Source organism: Idiotropiscis lumnitzeri, chromosome 18 (assembly GCF_059441095.1).
Source record: "Idiotropiscis lumnitzeri isolate Australia: NSW breed Sydney's pygmy pipehorse chromosome 18, RoL_Ilum_1.0, whole genome shotgun sequence".
Lineage (NCBI taxonomy): Eukaryota > Metazoa > Chordata > Actinopteri > Syngnathiformes > Syngnathidae > Idiotropiscis > Idiotropiscis lumnitzeri.
Window position 1 is genome coordinate 7,246,197 of NC_142408.1, and position 16,052 is coordinate 7,262,248.

The 16,052-nt window shown below is 44.2% G+C and overlaps 2 protein-coding genes across 4 annotated transcripts; both read left to right on the forward strand.

The window, feature by feature from the left end:
* Nucleotides 1-350: 350 nt before the first annotated feature.
* svopb (SV2 related protein b) lies at nucleotides 351-7,263 on the forward strand. 3 transcript variants are annotated; one of them, XM_088281284.1, is made up of 16 exons: nucleotides 351-555; nucleotides 979-1,106; nucleotides 1,262-1,347; nucleotides 1,496-1,594; nucleotides 2,092-2,163; nucleotides 2,268-2,392; nucleotides 3,027-3,090; nucleotides 3,338-3,463; nucleotides 3,927-4,055; nucleotides 4,135-4,211; nucleotides 4,313-4,389; nucleotides 4,464-4,568; nucleotides 4,870-4,981; nucleotides 5,149-5,230; nucleotides 5,311-5,400; nucleotides 5,495-7,263. In XM_088281284.1, the coding sequence occupies exons 1-16, from the start codon at nucleotides 494-496 to the stop codon at nucleotides 5,534-5,536; spliced, it is 1,476 nt and encodes a 491-aa protein (XP_088137410.1). In that variant the 5' UTR covers nucleotides 351-493; the 3' UTR covers nucleotides 5,537-7,263. The 3 variants fall into 3 exon arrangements, with proteins under 3 accessions (XP_088137410.1, XP_088137408.1, XP_088137409.1); XM_088281282.1 differs by having other exon boundaries at nucleotides 5,509-6,892; XM_088281283.1 differs by lacking the exon at nucleotides 4,464-4,568 and having other exon boundaries at nucleotides 5,509-6,898.
* On the forward strand, nucleotides 7,198-14,844 carry ssh1b (slingshot protein phosphatase 1b). The gene is given in 16 exon segments (XM_088281285.1): nucleotides 7,198-7,330; nucleotides 8,657-8,694; nucleotides 9,184-9,284; nucleotides 9,373-9,437; nucleotides 9,911-10,039; nucleotides 10,114-10,175; nucleotides 10,268-10,333; nucleotides 10,907-10,931; nucleotides 10,933-11,105; nucleotides 11,415-11,508; nucleotides 11,580-11,708; nucleotides 11,945-11,991; nucleotides 12,242-12,388; nucleotides 12,557-12,757; nucleotides 13,168-13,759; nucleotides 14,014-14,844. Coding segments are annotated over 16 exon segments (2,340 nt in total). The 5' UTR covers nucleotides 7,198-7,261; the 3' UTR covers nucleotides 14,416-14,844.
* Nucleotides 14,845-16,052: the final 1,208 nt, after the last annotated feature.

Sequence of the window (16,052 nt, forward strand, 5' to 3'; positions counted from 1 at the left end):
CTCTGACTGCCTCGTGAGCGCCACAATGTGTTTATTATTTTGTCACTTATGTTTTTCTATTTACAGTCTTTGTGACTGAAGTCGGGGATTTTTTTCCACTGACTTCAAAGGGGCGTTCCAGCGCACTTTTCCTGATCAGAGCTGGAAAGTCCCATTTCCCACTTTCCTTGAATGCAGCATAACATACATAATATGTCTCCGACGTATAAATATTTTTCCCCACCTTTCACATTAACACGGTTGTAATTTTAACGTATAAATCAAATAAATTGGATTTTACATGAATTATCGCTTTTTTTTCCATAAAATACCTACACCCGTTTTGCTTCCGGGTACGTATGACTCCGCCCACTTTTCCAGGTACCCTCCTTGTTGTCTTTTCAACGTTCATCGGGACCGGGCCTGAAAGTGGGTCGCAAACTTCACCGGCCGTCCCAACTGCAAATGTTTGTCGTGTGTCGTCGGCCTTGTGGTCCTCGTGTACGCCGACGAAATGAAAAAGTGGAACTCTTCCGCCTCAGTCACTTACATGCGTTGGCCAAATTCCGATCCGAGGTAGACGAACAACTCATCTGCTTGAGCGCTCTCAGTCTGCGCTCACCTTATGTCCAACCTTGTGTGTACGCGCGTGTATCCCAATGAGTGTGTTTGTTCCCGTGTCGTGTTTGTGTGCGTCTGGAAGTGTTTTCTTGTGTACGTCCATCAGTTTCAGTTGTGTTTTTGTGTACTTGTTGATGTTTCAAAGTGTTTGCATGAATTTGATCACGTGTCTGTTTGTGTGGTTATTTTTATCTCTGTATTTATGTAAGTATTTGTGTGTGCGCTGTGTCCCAGGGTGCTTATTAGTATGAAATGGTTTTGTTGACAGAAGAGACGTCTGCTGTTTCTAGACTGAATATACTGCTAAATTAAAATATAATCTCTCTCTCGCTCACTCACTCTCTCACACCCTCTCTCATATTTTGGTGTTGTGTTTAGCATGGGCGCAAACCCCGTGGCTGGAAATCGCGAATGTTCAGATTCAATCAAGGATGATGGCTGTGTGACTATTGGAGGTGTTGTCCTCGGGCGCAGAGAGTCTTCATCAGCGGTTAATCTCAAACAAGGTTTGTGTTTTATTGGCGATATACAGTATTTCTCTGACAAAACACTCAATTTGTGTGTTTCTGGGAGGGGAGGGTTGTGTGGGGATCCTAAATACGATTCATGTCTCAATTTAGTATTTGAAGCAGTTACATATGTCCCGGATTGGCCTTTGCAGAAACCTTCACTCTCGATGAGGCGCTGGACGCACTCGGGTTTGGGAGGTTCCAATGGAAACTGCTATTTCTCACCGGCTTTTCTTGGGTAAGAAAGCTTTTTATCCATCCATTTTTTGTCATCGATTCCTCATTTGGGTGAGCTGAAGCCTAGCCAAGCAGAGTGTTCGAGAGAAGAACGGGCACACCATGGGCTGGAGGGCACATGTAGACAAGCATTCCATCTGAAATTTCAGGTGGCAGACGCCATGGAGATGATGATCCTCAGCATCCTTGGCCCGCAGCTGCATTGCGAGTGGCGCTTAGAAGGCTACAGAGTGGCTCTCATAACCTCAGTAAGGACGCCTTTTTTGTCCTCTCGATGGAAGAAGTGACACAAATGCATTATTCGTTTTATACCAAAGTCTAAAATTGACACATCAGAAAGATGACGCTAAAATGTAGACCTCAAGTTAAAAGGCAATAATTAGAATGTTAAAATGTGAAAATAATCACATTAAAAGGTGAAAATTAACATGATAAATGTGATATTTAACAATTGAAGCAGCCATCCATCCATTATCTGAAACGCTTCTCCTCACTAAGGAGTGCCGGAGCCTAAATTACAATGCATAAACATGAAACTTATCACCCTAAAATGCGAAACTTATCGTGCTGAAACGTGAAAATGATCCTGCGTGGAGATGAAACATATCACGCCGTTTGAACGTGATATTGACCTATTTGTTTCCTAGCTTGGCAACAAGACTCGTTAAATTGGAATTGTGCAGTAGGAGCTGCAATGTAAATCTAGCCTGATTTGTACTCTTTCCGACTCCCCTCCCACCCCCAGGTGGTGTTTGCCGGGATGAGCTTCAGCTCCTCCTTATGGGGCCACGTGTCTGACAAGTACGGCAGGAAAAAGGTCAGCCGAGCTGATCGTTTTTGCGTTTAGCAGCCCATGCAGCGACGCTGTTACACCACTCACCGCTGTCTCCTTTTTTTTTGTCTCCGTGAACGTGACAACAGGGGCTGACCATTTGCATGTGTTGGACTTTTTACTACAGCGTGTTGAGCGCCCTGGCACCAAATTTTCATTGGATTTTGCTGCTGCGGGGCATGGTGGGCGTAGGCATCGGCGGAGCCCATCAATCGTGAGATCTGTTTTTGTTGTTTTGTTTTGAGTTCTTTTCCCCATTTCAGGCTGAATCTGTTTTAATGATCATTTTTTTCTTTTTTTTTTTAAAGTAACCTGGAGGAAGGTAATTTTATTTCCTCCATTTTGAGTTATTTTCTAAAAGTACTATTGTTTCTTCTTCAGCTCTTATATGACCCTTTTAACCATAGTGCCCCCTAGTGTTCTGACTGTGACATTACATACCTGTAATGCCTTGTGCCACAGGCAGCGTTAGAACCAAGTCTGTGGCAAGACCGTAAGAAAAACATGCATTTAGATGTCAAAATGTCAATTATGACAAATTGTTACTAGAGAAAGTGTTGTATTTAGTGAGAAAAGTTTTTATTTCGTATTTTAAGTCCAACACATTTTCAGCATTATTGTAAGACATGACGTCTGTCTTTTATTTCCTTGTCGTTTTGCCCCTAGTTTTTATACAGTATTTTTTTCATTTTAAATCGGTATGCTTAAAGTTTACAAAAGGCCTAATATTGGCTTAAAAAAATAAATATCAATATAAATCCCAAATCATATTTTTCTGCAAAATATCAATTTGCCCAGCCCTAGTCAATTATGAGTGTAACATGTTCTGACCATTTGCTCGCTTCCAGGATAACTCTGTACTCAGAATTGGTTCCACACAAGGCGAGGGGCTTCTCCATCATCCTGATGGCGGTGGGTACGCGTACTGTGCAAGAGACAAGGTTACATTTTTGGTCAATTTTCAGGTCAACACAAAATTTCCGCCTGAAAGCTTCACCAGCACTTTGTTATTTGATTCCAAAGAGATTCAATAATGACAGCCTGATATCATTTTGAGTCTTTTACAAAGCATGAAATTAACATACGTAAATGTTTTGGGAATTTTGGAGGACGCCAGAGTACGTGGACTTCCATGTTATGTTTTCTTTGTGCATTTCAGGCGTTCTGGACCGTCGGCGTTGTGTTTGAGGTCCTCCTGGCCGTGTGGGTCATGCCCTCCCTCGGCTGGCGATGGCTGGTAGGCCTGTCCGCCATACCGATGGCCATCTTTCTCTGCTTCTGCTTGGTAAGGTTGTTGGCAGTGGCAGCACTGGACAAAGTCAAGTTGATTTGTTCGCTTCCTCACTCAAGCGTCTCAAACGGCGTCACTGCCCCACGGTTTACAAAGATCAACAACATACCGTGGTTGAGAGCAGGCTTATAATAATTTGGGATTTCTCATTATAGTTTGTTTTTATTTCCTTTTGACTCTTGTTTTTTTTTTTTATTCATTTTGCTTTAATTAGTTTAATGGCCAGGATTGTTATTTTTTTATTTTTTATTTTTTTTTTTAAATGCTTTGTTTTAGTTTGTTTATATTATTTTTAGTATTGATTTAATTTTTTTATATTATATAATATTTTATATTATAATACAAGAAGTCCATTTTAACTGAAATTTAAATAAAATTAGCTTTAAAAGATCCATTCGTTTGTAGTTTTAATATATTTTATTTTTTCTAATAAACCTTATTTGTATTTTGTGTGTAGTGGCTGCCCGAGAGTCCTCGCTTCGAACTGCTCAATGGAAACGGAGCCAAAGTCATGGCGATGTTGGAAAGGATAGCCAAAGACAATGGCAAGGCCTTACCTTGGGGAAGGATCGCCGACACGGTGCAGGTGACATCATCCGTCTTTCCATCATTGAAGATGTCCTTTTACGCTTGTTACCGATGTCTCTGTCCTCATTTTGATGCAGCAAAATAACCGTGGGCGTCTCGCAGACCTTTTTACACAACAGTATTACAAAACCACGCTTCTCCTCTGGTTCATATGGTTAGCTTGACGAACTTTTCTCACTTCCTGTATTCTGCTAGCTCAGGACTTTCTTGCTGTTGTGTGTCAAGTTTAATTTCAAAATTTTGTGTTGCCTCAAGGTTTTCCTTCGCCTTTGCTTATTATGGAATCATCTTGCTGACAACTGAGATCTTCCAGTCTGGAGATTCATGTGGGGGTAAGCGGCATCGTTTGCCTTTTTGTCACCTTTCTCCAGCGTCGATAATCAGCAAAACCTCAAAATGATGACAGTCACCCAGGGGGCCAAAATTGAACCGGGGTGTAGTCTGGAATGCAAACTGCTGACATCAGAGGACTACAGAGACTTGTTGTGGACCACCTTGGCTGAATTTCCAGGTTAAATATTTTCCGTGTTGCATATTAACCGTGTTTGATCCAAAATCCCCGTACGATTCCGGTAATGTTTTTTTTTTCACCTAAACTCTGGCTTCCTGTCAAAATTCGACTTTCAAAAAAAAAGTCAGAGTTTACGCGACAGTCCAACCCGATTGTGCATGCTGAATCAGCCGAACACGCCCCCCCCCCCACGACGACGTAAACATTTAATATGTCACCAAGGCTAATTGGAGTTGAACAAGAATATGATGTCATATTGTCACGGATGATGTTGTTGGTTAATAGTTTGTTTTTCTGTCAGGCCTGGTTGTGGTTCTGGGCACGGTGGACTGTTTGGGCAGGAAAAAAAGCATGGCCCTGACCCTCTTCATCTTCACTTTGAGCATTCTGCCCTTGTTCGCCTGTATTGGGAGGTACGCGTGTGCATGATGATGTAAAAAAGAACCGAACATGACCAGATACCTTTTAATGAGCACATTTTACGGGAAACAAATCTAAATTAATGTCACGATAATCACAGGCGGCAGTTACGCAAATTGTCTCCTTTTCAGTTTGTATCTGTGCACCTTTCGTCTTCCAGGATGGCACTCACCATTTTCATCTTCGTCGGCAGAGCCTTCATCTCTGGGGGATACCAAGTTGTTTTTGTGTACACACCAGAGGTATAAAGTATGAAAGTGTTTTTGCCAAATTGAAATATGTTGAAAGGCGTCGTGTCAAAATGTCCACTGTTCATTTTCAGGTCTTTCCAACCGAGATCAGGGCGTTGGCCGTTGGCATCTGTGCTACCATGGCCAAGATGGGCGCCCTCATCACACCTTTTGTGGCACAGGTATGATTCTGTCAAGGGAACACACACACACACAAAAGAAAAGCTTCTCAGAACGGTGCCATGTTGGTTGCGTTGCTGCCATTGACGTTTGCAGTTTTTTGACCAAAGGTGCTGCTCCGACATTCTGTTTCCATGACGCTGGCCGTGTATTGCCTTTGCTCTTTCCTGGCTGGTTTAATGTGTCTGCTGCTCCCAGTCGAGACGTCGGGAAGGGCCCTAGAGGAGTCTGAGCGGACCCCCACGCTAGCCTCGGCTAAAAGGGTTCGCTAAAAGTTACGCAACGAACTTTTAAGCTACTCCGTGTTCTCAGAGATGGATTTCCGCAAAGAAGAGGGGTCAACATGTGTGTCGTTAAGGTGGAAGGGGTTTCATTGTTACATTGCCTTGGGATGTTTACACGAATATTTATGTGTCTTGTGGCAATTGAATCCCATTGACGCCAGTTGGACTCAAACTTTGTCGTTTACAGAGTTTTCTGACGTTCCCAAGCTTGAAATTAATGGAGGTTTGTAATTTCCTGTGGATGACACAAGAGGGCAGCAAAGCACGTTTTTTTATTTGCAAACGCGACTGGCTATAAATGACGCTCCTCTACTCGGTTCACAAAATGCCACCAGGTGGTGCCAAAGCAAGACTTTTATGAGCTTTGACCTGAGTACAAAAACATAAAAATGCAAGATTAGCTCCTCCCAAAAAGCTTCAATGGGGGAATTTGTCAATGCTGAACTGCAAATTTGTGGATTTTCAGTCAATTTGAAATTGATTCTCCCCTCATTGAACTGTAATATTGTAATATTACATCTTCATATTTGGAAATATTACTTTCTTATCTCAACATTACTTTATTATTATTGTAAAATATGTTGCTCTTGCCAGAATTTTGCAAGTTTTTCTGAAAATAACAGGGGACCTGGCGTTAACCCCCCACCCCCAAAAAAAAATCAGTGACTATGCCAAATATGTTATTTTGTTAAATTCACGTTAAATGGCAGTCCATACACACCTGCCACTATATTTAAAGTGCCTCTGAATAATGTTAAATAAAGTTAAGAAGGGATTGTTTGTCCATTGTTTTTTTAGACAGAGATGCTACAAAATTGGCTTTTCTTACCGAAAATTGTTCCACGACGTGTCATAAAATGTAATATCGTGTTGATGTTTTATTATTTCTAGCATGGTGTACAATGCCAACGCCATTGTTTTTAATTTTTTATTATTAGTAACATGTCTTTGAGGACCAGTATGCTATTATTTTGTCTAGTGACAAATATGATTCATTGACATTTTTTTTATAAGTTAACACAATAATTGAGTTTTACATAAACAAGCTATTTGATAGAACCGTATTTATTTTTATTCGGTTTTTTTTTGTGGTATTTAAGTTATCCAACCTGAAATTAAAAAAGAATGACAGAAACAAAAGGAAACAGACGTATTTTTGCTTTGTTGTGTATGATTATTTAATAAAATTATTATTTCAAGCATCTCATCATTTTTCGGTGAAGACGGTGGTATCTGGTCTGAGTCTGTCCAGTCACCTTGACAACATTGGCCCAATGACAGCGCACACGCAAACTAGGACAGCCAATCAGAGGTGGCCTCCACAAAGCTGACGTTGCGCGCACACGCACGCACGTTCTGTTTGTCTCTCGCAACCACGCGCACGCGAGTGACATGAGCAGCGTCACTGTCATGCTTGTTCTCCTGGTTGTGCAGGGAGCGCCGGTGGAGGAGCAGCCGCTCCAGAAGCCGCGTCGCCCGGCCTGACTCGGCGTTTTCTCCCCGGTGACAGCGGAGGGCAACTCGGCGCATCTACCCACATCATCCTCATCATCATCCTCCTCCTCGCCTTCCTCCGGCCATGGCCCTGGTGACTCTGCAGCGCTGCCCCAGCCCGAGTGCAGCATCCTCGGCCAGCGGTGCGGGGGAGGTACGTAGACATGCGTGGAACTCAAATAAATGTGATAAATAAATTACGTCGTGGGCCGGGTGGGGAGGTAATATTGTAGTCGCTTTGGCTATAGACAGGGCAGTAACAAATTCCTCATTTGGTCACTTTTATCGACGTAAAAGCGACGAGGCTCAGTTTTGATTGGACAAGAGCCGTTCCTAATATTTGGGCTTTTGTGGAGGGCCATAATATTAGGAACACTTCATACTACATCTCACTAGGTTTGAATTCGAGTGAGTGAATGTTTTGTTTGTTAAGGTCTTCGACCAGCAGAGGGCAGCATAGCCCGACGACGACCTCAAGTGACGACTTGCATCGAGCGTGACATTTTTCAGTTATAATTATGTTTAAAAAATAAATTAACGGCAAGGTGAGGAGATTCCACAAAAACCGGATACATTGGTGACATTGTAATTACAGTTTTCATCAGCTCGCATGTACGACCATTACGTTTTCAGTTTAACCCGTCCCCCAATCGGGATTTTCTTTACACTTCTTTCGTGGAAAACGTATTGTAGTGACCATATTGCCAATAAAAAACGATCACTGTGGTTGCTACTGGCTTGTTTTGTTTTGACGCGTGTCCTTCCTACCATTTCCAAACTAAAGTCGATCTTGATGTACTTGGTCCACGTTCCTGTCATGTCATGTCATGTCACGTCACGCCAATAGCAACGCCTGGGTCTCATTATCCCATTGATTATATAGACCTGTGGCTAATTGACACCACCAGCCCCCAAGTGGTGGGAGGTTTAAATAGATAACATACTTCAACATAACAAATAGCTCGCACACGTATATTGGATGTTTAAATGTGCTTGGAGAATTAGGGGTTGAGTGAGGGGCGGTTGTTAAAATAAAAAAAAAACGAAAACACCGTTTTTTTATTTTCCAATGCAGTGCTTTATAAATGTTAAAACATCTTTCTGAGTTTCAAAAGTCCGATTGTATTTGAATGCGCCTCACGTCTCGTGCGCATCGCGACAAGTCACCCGAATTCTTGAACGAGTCGTATCACAACATGGAAGAGAGTCTACCTTCCACATAAGATGCTTTTTTTCCTGAGAGAAGTTGGGTATAGTCTGAACTGGTTGGATGGCACATTTAGACAAACACCTCATTTACATCTAAGGACAATTAGTTTTAAGGTGAGCTGCACCCTGGACTGGTCGCCAGCCAACAGCACCAAAACAAGCCTTCACTCACATTGCGTGTTTTTGGTGCGACTCTTCAGGATTTAAACTCAACGGGATGCACATGTGATGTATTAAATTTTGCAATTATTTTCCCTGTTCTTTCTTGCAGGAGAATGGAAGTTACGAGGATCGCAAAAATAACCAATGGTGAGTTTGTACTCTTTTTGACATTCATACCCTGTCGATGACAAACACTGGTTATATTGAGCAGCGCCAAAATTACTAATAAAGAAAGCAGAATGTGACGTGAATAAAGTTATTATTATGACTCAATGTCACATTACAACAACTTTATCTCAACTTTTACCTGTCATTTGTAGATTACATATAGACAGACTATCCCTATTCACTCTCCCTTTCACAATATGTGCAATGAAGCGTCTTGTTATTGTTGGTGAGAGAAGTGGGGCGCTTCTAGCGTGCGTCGCTCCCAAAAGAATCTAAATCCTCCATATGTGAAAATGGGAGTATTTATCTCCATGTACCCTGCGTACATGTATGGATTTACTGTGTTTATGGGGTGGAAGCGCCGAAATATGTCCTTGTCTTCCTTTCTGTGACTCCTCCAGTACCTATGTCATGACAGTCTATGCTTTATGGAATGACCAAGCGCATCTTGTGTGTCATTGTTGTCAGCCTCAACGAGAGCTTCTTTATGACGAAGGGAGTCGCCCTCTTTCTCCAGCAGGGCGGCAGCACAGAGGCACCCGACACGCCCACCCAGCACAAGCACGCAGGTTCGTGAGAATGAAAAACAATAATAAATTGAGGAAAAAGAATGGAGTTTGAAATCGACATTGGCAACATGTTTGTGTTTATCCCCAGGCGACTTGCCTCAACACCTGCAACTCATGTTTAAGATACTCCGCTCGGAAGATCGCATTAAACTGGTACATTTTTTATTCTCATTATTATCCTAATTTTATGTATTTATTTTATTGGTTTTTGTATCACTTTTGCAAACGAAGTGTATGCATACAATTCTTATTAAACTAATGTCAGACAATTTTAAACAAAGACATTTTGTTTATTTATGACAAAAGGCAGAGTAGTCACTCTGCAAAATAGAATTAAGTACAAAATCTGTGACTGGTATCAGCCGCCCAATACAAGACCGGGTTGGTACTCGCCTAGCCCTAATTTTTAGCTTTTATAAAACTGCATATTTACACTAAATATAAATACTGTTATTCTATGACAAAAAATATGTAAAAAAATGCATCTCTCATTTTTGTTTTGAGATTAAATGATGTAAATAATTGAATATTATCAAAATTATATATTTGAACCAATTCTAAGCATCTTACGGCCACCAATCTCTGCCGGTGACTAAATCCTGAAATGGCGTGCTGGTGTTTGTCAGGCGGTGAGACTGGAGAGCGTCTGGTCGGAGTGCGTGCGATACATGCTGGTGGTGTACACTAGCAGCGATCAGAACACGGAGGAGAACATCATCCTCGGGGTGGACTTGGCCCACCAAGACAGGTTGACCGTCTCTACCATATCATTGTGTCATTCAATTTTTGCTTTTGTTTGTTTTAATAATGGCCATGCCCTTTGAAAAAGCTGCTCCATCGGATTGTGCTGCCACTGTGGAGCGATACCGACATACACTTGGATGGAGATGGGTAAGATGAGCTTTATACTTACAACTAGTGGGATTCAGTCAATGAAATCCTTCATTGTACTTATTATTATTATTAATATTATTATCTTGCAGAGGCTTCAGTGTGAAGACGGCGGAACGCTCGCATGCCTTCAAGCCCGTGTCCGTGCAGGCCATGTGGTGAGTTGGCTCTAATAATTTCCCTGCACAGGTGGCATAAGTACTAATACATCCTTTTATGCAGTATGATTATATAGCTATAGATATAAAAAGTCTTGTTCAAATTAAGACAAAGAAATGTAACTAGAGAGAGAGAGAGAGAGAGAGAGAGAGAGAGAGAGAGAGAGAGAGAGAGAGAGAGAGAGAGAGAGAGAGAGAGAGAGAGAGAGAGAGAGAGAGAGAGAGAGTGAGAGAGAGAGAGAGAGAGAGAGAGAGAGAGAGGAGAGAGAGAGAGAGAGGAGAGAGAGAGAGAGAGAGAGGGGGAGGGGGAGGGGGAGGGGGAGGGGGAGGGAGAGGGAGAGGGAGAGGGAGAGGGGGAGGGGGAGGGAGAGGGAGAGGGGGAGGGAGAGGGAGAGGGGGGAGGGAGAGGGAGAGGGAGAGGGAGTAGGGAGAGGGAGAGGGAGAGGGAGAGGGGAGAGGGAGAGGGAGAGGAGAGGGAGAGGGAGAGGGAGAGGGAGAGGGAGAGGGGAGGAGGGAGAGGGAGAGGGAGAGAGAGAGAGAGAGAGATCGATCTCACATGTTGTCGTTGCTTAGGTGCGCCCTTCAGGTGGTGCACAAGGGCGTGCGAGGTGTCTCGCCGCCTCAGCTACTTCCCCGGCCGGCCCGTCGCTCACACATGGACGCCGTTCTACGAGAGCCGCATGTTGTCCGAGCAGAGCTGCATCAATGAGTGGAACGCCATGACAGACCTGGAGATCACTCGCCCCGATTCCCCTGCCATCTTTCAGGACCAGTGAGTCCAACGTCTTGTCTTTTGTGCATGGGCCTATGTCAATATATATGATTTATGCACTTAGCACAAGTGGGAGACTTGAGTCAAGTCATGTGACTTGAGTCAACAATTTCAGGGTTTGGGATTTTACTTGGCTAAAATGTGCGATGTTCGCTTAATTGCCTAAGTTATTTTAAAGTTACTGTTCCAAAAGATTTTGATTAAAAATGCACCGTTGGTCAACCGGTGGTCAGTGTCAGTCATACATTCCCATATGTCAGTGTGGTCTCCTCCCACCTCTATCAGCCAATGATGTGTCCCTTCCCGCAGGCCAACTGAAAGAGAGCGAACGGAGAGTGTGATTAAAGCCAAGCTACGTGGCATCATGACGTTCCAAGACTTGGAAAACATCACTTCCAAGGAGGTGTGTGCCACACAAAACCTTCACACTACATTCAGTCTATAAACAATTTGTGTGTTTGTTTGCCGCGCCAGATCCGCAATGAGCTGGAGCAACACATGAACTGCAACTTGAAAGAATTTAAAGAGTTCATCGACAACGAGATGCTGCTCATCCTGGGTCAGATGGACAAAGCCACGCCCATCTTTGACCACGTCTACTTGGTCAGCCACCTTGTGTCTTTAACAACAGTAACTCAAGTCTACCGTGATATTTCCGTAAATCTGCAATTTCCCGACTGTTGCTGTTACACGGCAGTGACGGTTGTCAAAATGTGATCGCATGACAGTCGGGCATGGAAAGCGAGTGAGCGAGCTTTTGTTTGGAGGCCAAATTGCGGGGACATTTTTTTTTTAGTTTTTTTTTTTTTAGTTGACTTCCAATATTTCTCGTTCTGTAGGGCTCGGAATGGAACGCTTCCAACCTAGAGGAACTTCGTGCTTGTGGGTGAGATGAGTTCCTTTAATATGCCAAACAATGCTTCCAAAGAGTGATCATGTGCTCGACCAGGGGTCCTCAATCCTGTTCCTCGAGGGCCGGATAATCAGCGAGGTCTGCAGAAGCTAGATAACAATCCTGATCATTTGAATCAGGTGTGTCGCAGCAGGGAGAGATGGAAAACAGGAGGAACAGGATTGAAGACCCCTAACTTGCACAGTAGAAGCTAAGGTTTTGTTTTTTTGGGGTTATTTTTCAGCGTGGGCTACATTCTGAACGTGAGTGGAGAAATCGACAACTTCTTCCCAGGTGCCTTTTCCTATCACAATGTACGCGTTTATGACGAGGACGCCAGCGACCTGCTGGCCTGCTGGAACGACACCTACAACTTTATTGTCGAAGCCAGGTGATGGCAATGCGAACTTGTCGTGGGGCAAATGGGATGTTGACTTCACATTCATACAATGTCATGAAACAAATATTCAAATTTCGGTAGTCAATTTAAGTTAGTGCACGTCTCCTATGCTGATGGAGTTCCACTATATTGACGGTGTGGTTGTTATTTTCTCCCCAGGAACAGCAGTTCCAAGTGCCTGGTGCACTGCAAGATGGGCGTGAGCCGCTCGGCCTCCACGGTGATGGCGTACGCCATGAAGGAGTACGGGTGGCCCTTGGAGAAAGCGTACAACTTTGTCAAGCAGAAGCGGAACATGGCTCAGCCCAACGCCGGATTCATGAGGCAGCTGGCTGAATACCAGGGCATCCTGGACGCCAGGTAATGCCCGGGATGCATGCATGGAGGATAATTTGTGATGAATAGAGACCATATTAAAAAAATAAATAAATAAAAGTCTCAGGCAAAACGTGATAACAAGAAGTCTGCTAGCTTGCCGCTAACTTCTAATGCAAAACGCCATTGACGGCTAACGGAAATTAGCCTAGATGTTACAGCAGTTCCAATCGGTCAAACAACTGCTAGAACACACAAAATACGTACTCTGTGTCGGCACACATCAGAATTTTTACTAGCATCCAATATTCGGACCTTTGCTAACTCGGAAAATGCTTAAATTCTCCTTGTCCTGTTTTAGCAATGCTGCAAAAGTAGATTCTCGATTATCAGCATAGATCCATTTCCACGCCCTTTTTTTTTTAATTTATTTTTTATTTTATTTTTTTTTAAAGCCAACAGCGTCACAACAAGCTGTGGAGACCCGGCATGGATGAGGAAGTCTCGGACGAATTGCCAGCCTCGAGCCAGGGCTCCGCGCGGCATGGGGACGAGGAAGAGGCCTGGGGGGTCTGCGGGGCGTCCCCCTGCCGAGGTCTGGAGATGGAGCCTCTGGACTCCCTCAACTACAACTACTACTTTCGACGTCTGTCCGACTCAGCGCTGGACAGCGAGCCATCCACGCCAGTACGAGGACCCCCCTTGCTGGGCATGGAGAGGGTCTTCATCGAGATTGAGGATGTGGAGCGAGATGCCCTCCTGGAGGACGAGGGCTTCCCTGTGGCCAACCTGGCCTTGCCCGGTGGCGGTGGGGGGACGGGGGCACAGACGTGTGGGCGTTTGGACCCCCTGGAGGACATGAGACTGAGGTTGGAGTTCAGCACACTGGAGGAGGAAGACGAGGAGGAAGCCAAGAAGGAGGAGGCCGAGATGGCTGCCTTGGAGGGGAAGAAGCACGCAGAGGAAAGCCGTCTCGGTCTGGCCAACTTGAACACCAACAACAGCAACCGGTTAGCCGCCAAGCGGAGCTGCCCGGCGGCCTTTGACGTGAGTTGACATTGACACTGTACAGTAAACTTCGTCAAATTTAGCATGTCTTTGTGTTTTTCCTAATTATTGTGGGTCCAAGTACTGTCTTACTATTGTAAGACAGTACTTGGACCCACAATAATTAGCATATATTTTATTTATTTATTTATTTTGCTTGTATAAATTCCATTATTAAAATTTGTAACATTTGAACGCTGCTTCTACGATTACTTAGTGGTCTTATTGACAGGTTTACAATTTTCTCCCAGCAGGACAACGCAAGCACGGGCAACCCTTTAAAAGTCAAACCCTCCTACCAGTCCTGCAAAGACTGCTGCCTGCATCTACCACAAGGTCGACGCTACGACCGCCTGGCGGGGACGCGCTCTCACCACCTCAACCCCTCTCACCCACCTCGACACTGCACCCTCCCCACCATCTGCATCGACCCCCCTGGGACCATTTTCATTTCACAGTGTCTACCGGATCCTCCTCCGCCGGTCTCAGCGCAGTACTGCTGTGCCGACAATGTCCCACTTCCAGGCCAGAAACTGGCCTTGCCCATGAGTTGTGACGACGCTACGCATGCTTGCAACTCGGCAGACATAGACGTTATGGACGAACCAGATGCCGAAGGACAGACCAGTTCTCAGACTGAGTCGGAAATTGAGTGAATTTGCGACCGAATGCCAGGATGGGTGGTCTGGTTTTATGTGGCACCGGGGAACAGCTTCCCGTGACTGGGTAGTCCGAGTTTGGACAAGAAAGTTTTAGATGGGACCCTTTGTGGGGTAGGAATCAGATGGATGGCTTAGTGCATCTGGTTGGACTTGGCCCTGAAAGACTTTCTAGAACCTGAACATTGGGAACAGAAACAGGACCTTAAAGTCTTTCTTCTCTGGAGGGGCACTGTATGTCATTTTCACAAAACCATGGATTTGGTCACTTGAGATGGAACCAGTGATAAGATGGTAATTGGATGGAAAATTACTCAAATCAATGTATCTCACAAACAGTATTCACAAAGAATGTCGATGGTCGCACTACCAAGACGATATCTCATGTCAACGTGTCTTAATTTTGCATCTAAAGAGTTTAATCAATTCAAAGTCTGGCATTTTTTACAGTTTAAAGGTGTGTTCACAAATATGCTACTCTTGTCCAGGCCATGGTTAAAAAAAGGACCATTCTATGTGCAACTTTTGCCTGCACGTACATACTGGTCTGGTGTCAATTGACTGTAGTGTCAAACCTTCACCAGCAGAGGGTGCTCACACACTGTGTAACGCTCCCGGTCAGTCCAGCGGAGTCATGAAAGTCACACGTTCAGATTTTTGGAACTCGGTCCACACATAAAGGCTCTTCATTATAAGGCCATATTAGAGGAAAAAAAGGACTTTTAGGTGCGCTTTATGGTTGTGAAAATATGGTAAGGGAACTGAACCGACCCAGAGTTGACTTACAAGTAGACCTGGATACGCCATTTCCATGTCTCTTTTAATAGTGGAAATACAGTTTCAAGGATTCTCAGAAAGTAAAGTCCAACAAAAAAATCAGTTTTAGTGATCAAACGGATATTGGGTGGATGTATTTGTATCTTACTGAAAAGACCAATGATATTGAACAGGAAATCAGGCATTTGGGTTTAAAGCAGCCATTTTGGCCGGGGGTTGCACGTTGAGTGGCCATGTCTACCATAACATGACCTATGAAATTAAACAAAAAAAATGAAATTAAACAGGAAGTTAGCAATTTTTAAGTGGCAAATTCAGTTTGGCGCATTCTGGAAAATCTGTAAAAATTGGCCCTTGATTACAGTTTCACCAAATAACACGAGTGGGCGGACTTTCATAGCTGGGCATGCAAACAAGTCTCAAGGACCCATGCATCGACCGGGGACTTGAACAGGAAGTTGTTCGTTTCCAATTCAGTCATTTGTGCCCCCTGGAAAATTTGGTGAAAATGTCTCAAGGACCCATGCCCGGAATTGAACAGGAAGACAGCCATTTTGATCTGAAGGAGCCATTTTGAGCACATTTTCCCAAATGCTCCCTCCCCTGTTGCACACAGGTATTCTAGACAGGCGGCTGATCCAAAATTCTGCCTGAGTCACCTGATGTGGGTGTAACATGGAATCTCACACCAGTCATTATGAAGTGCTTCGAGAGGCTGGTTCTCCAGCACATCAGGGACTGCCTTCCTCCCACTCTGGACCCCTACCAGTTTGCATACCGGGCTAACAGATCCACTGAGGACGCCATCGACACTGCTCTGCATGTTGTGCTGGGCCACCTGGAACGACAGCAGAGCT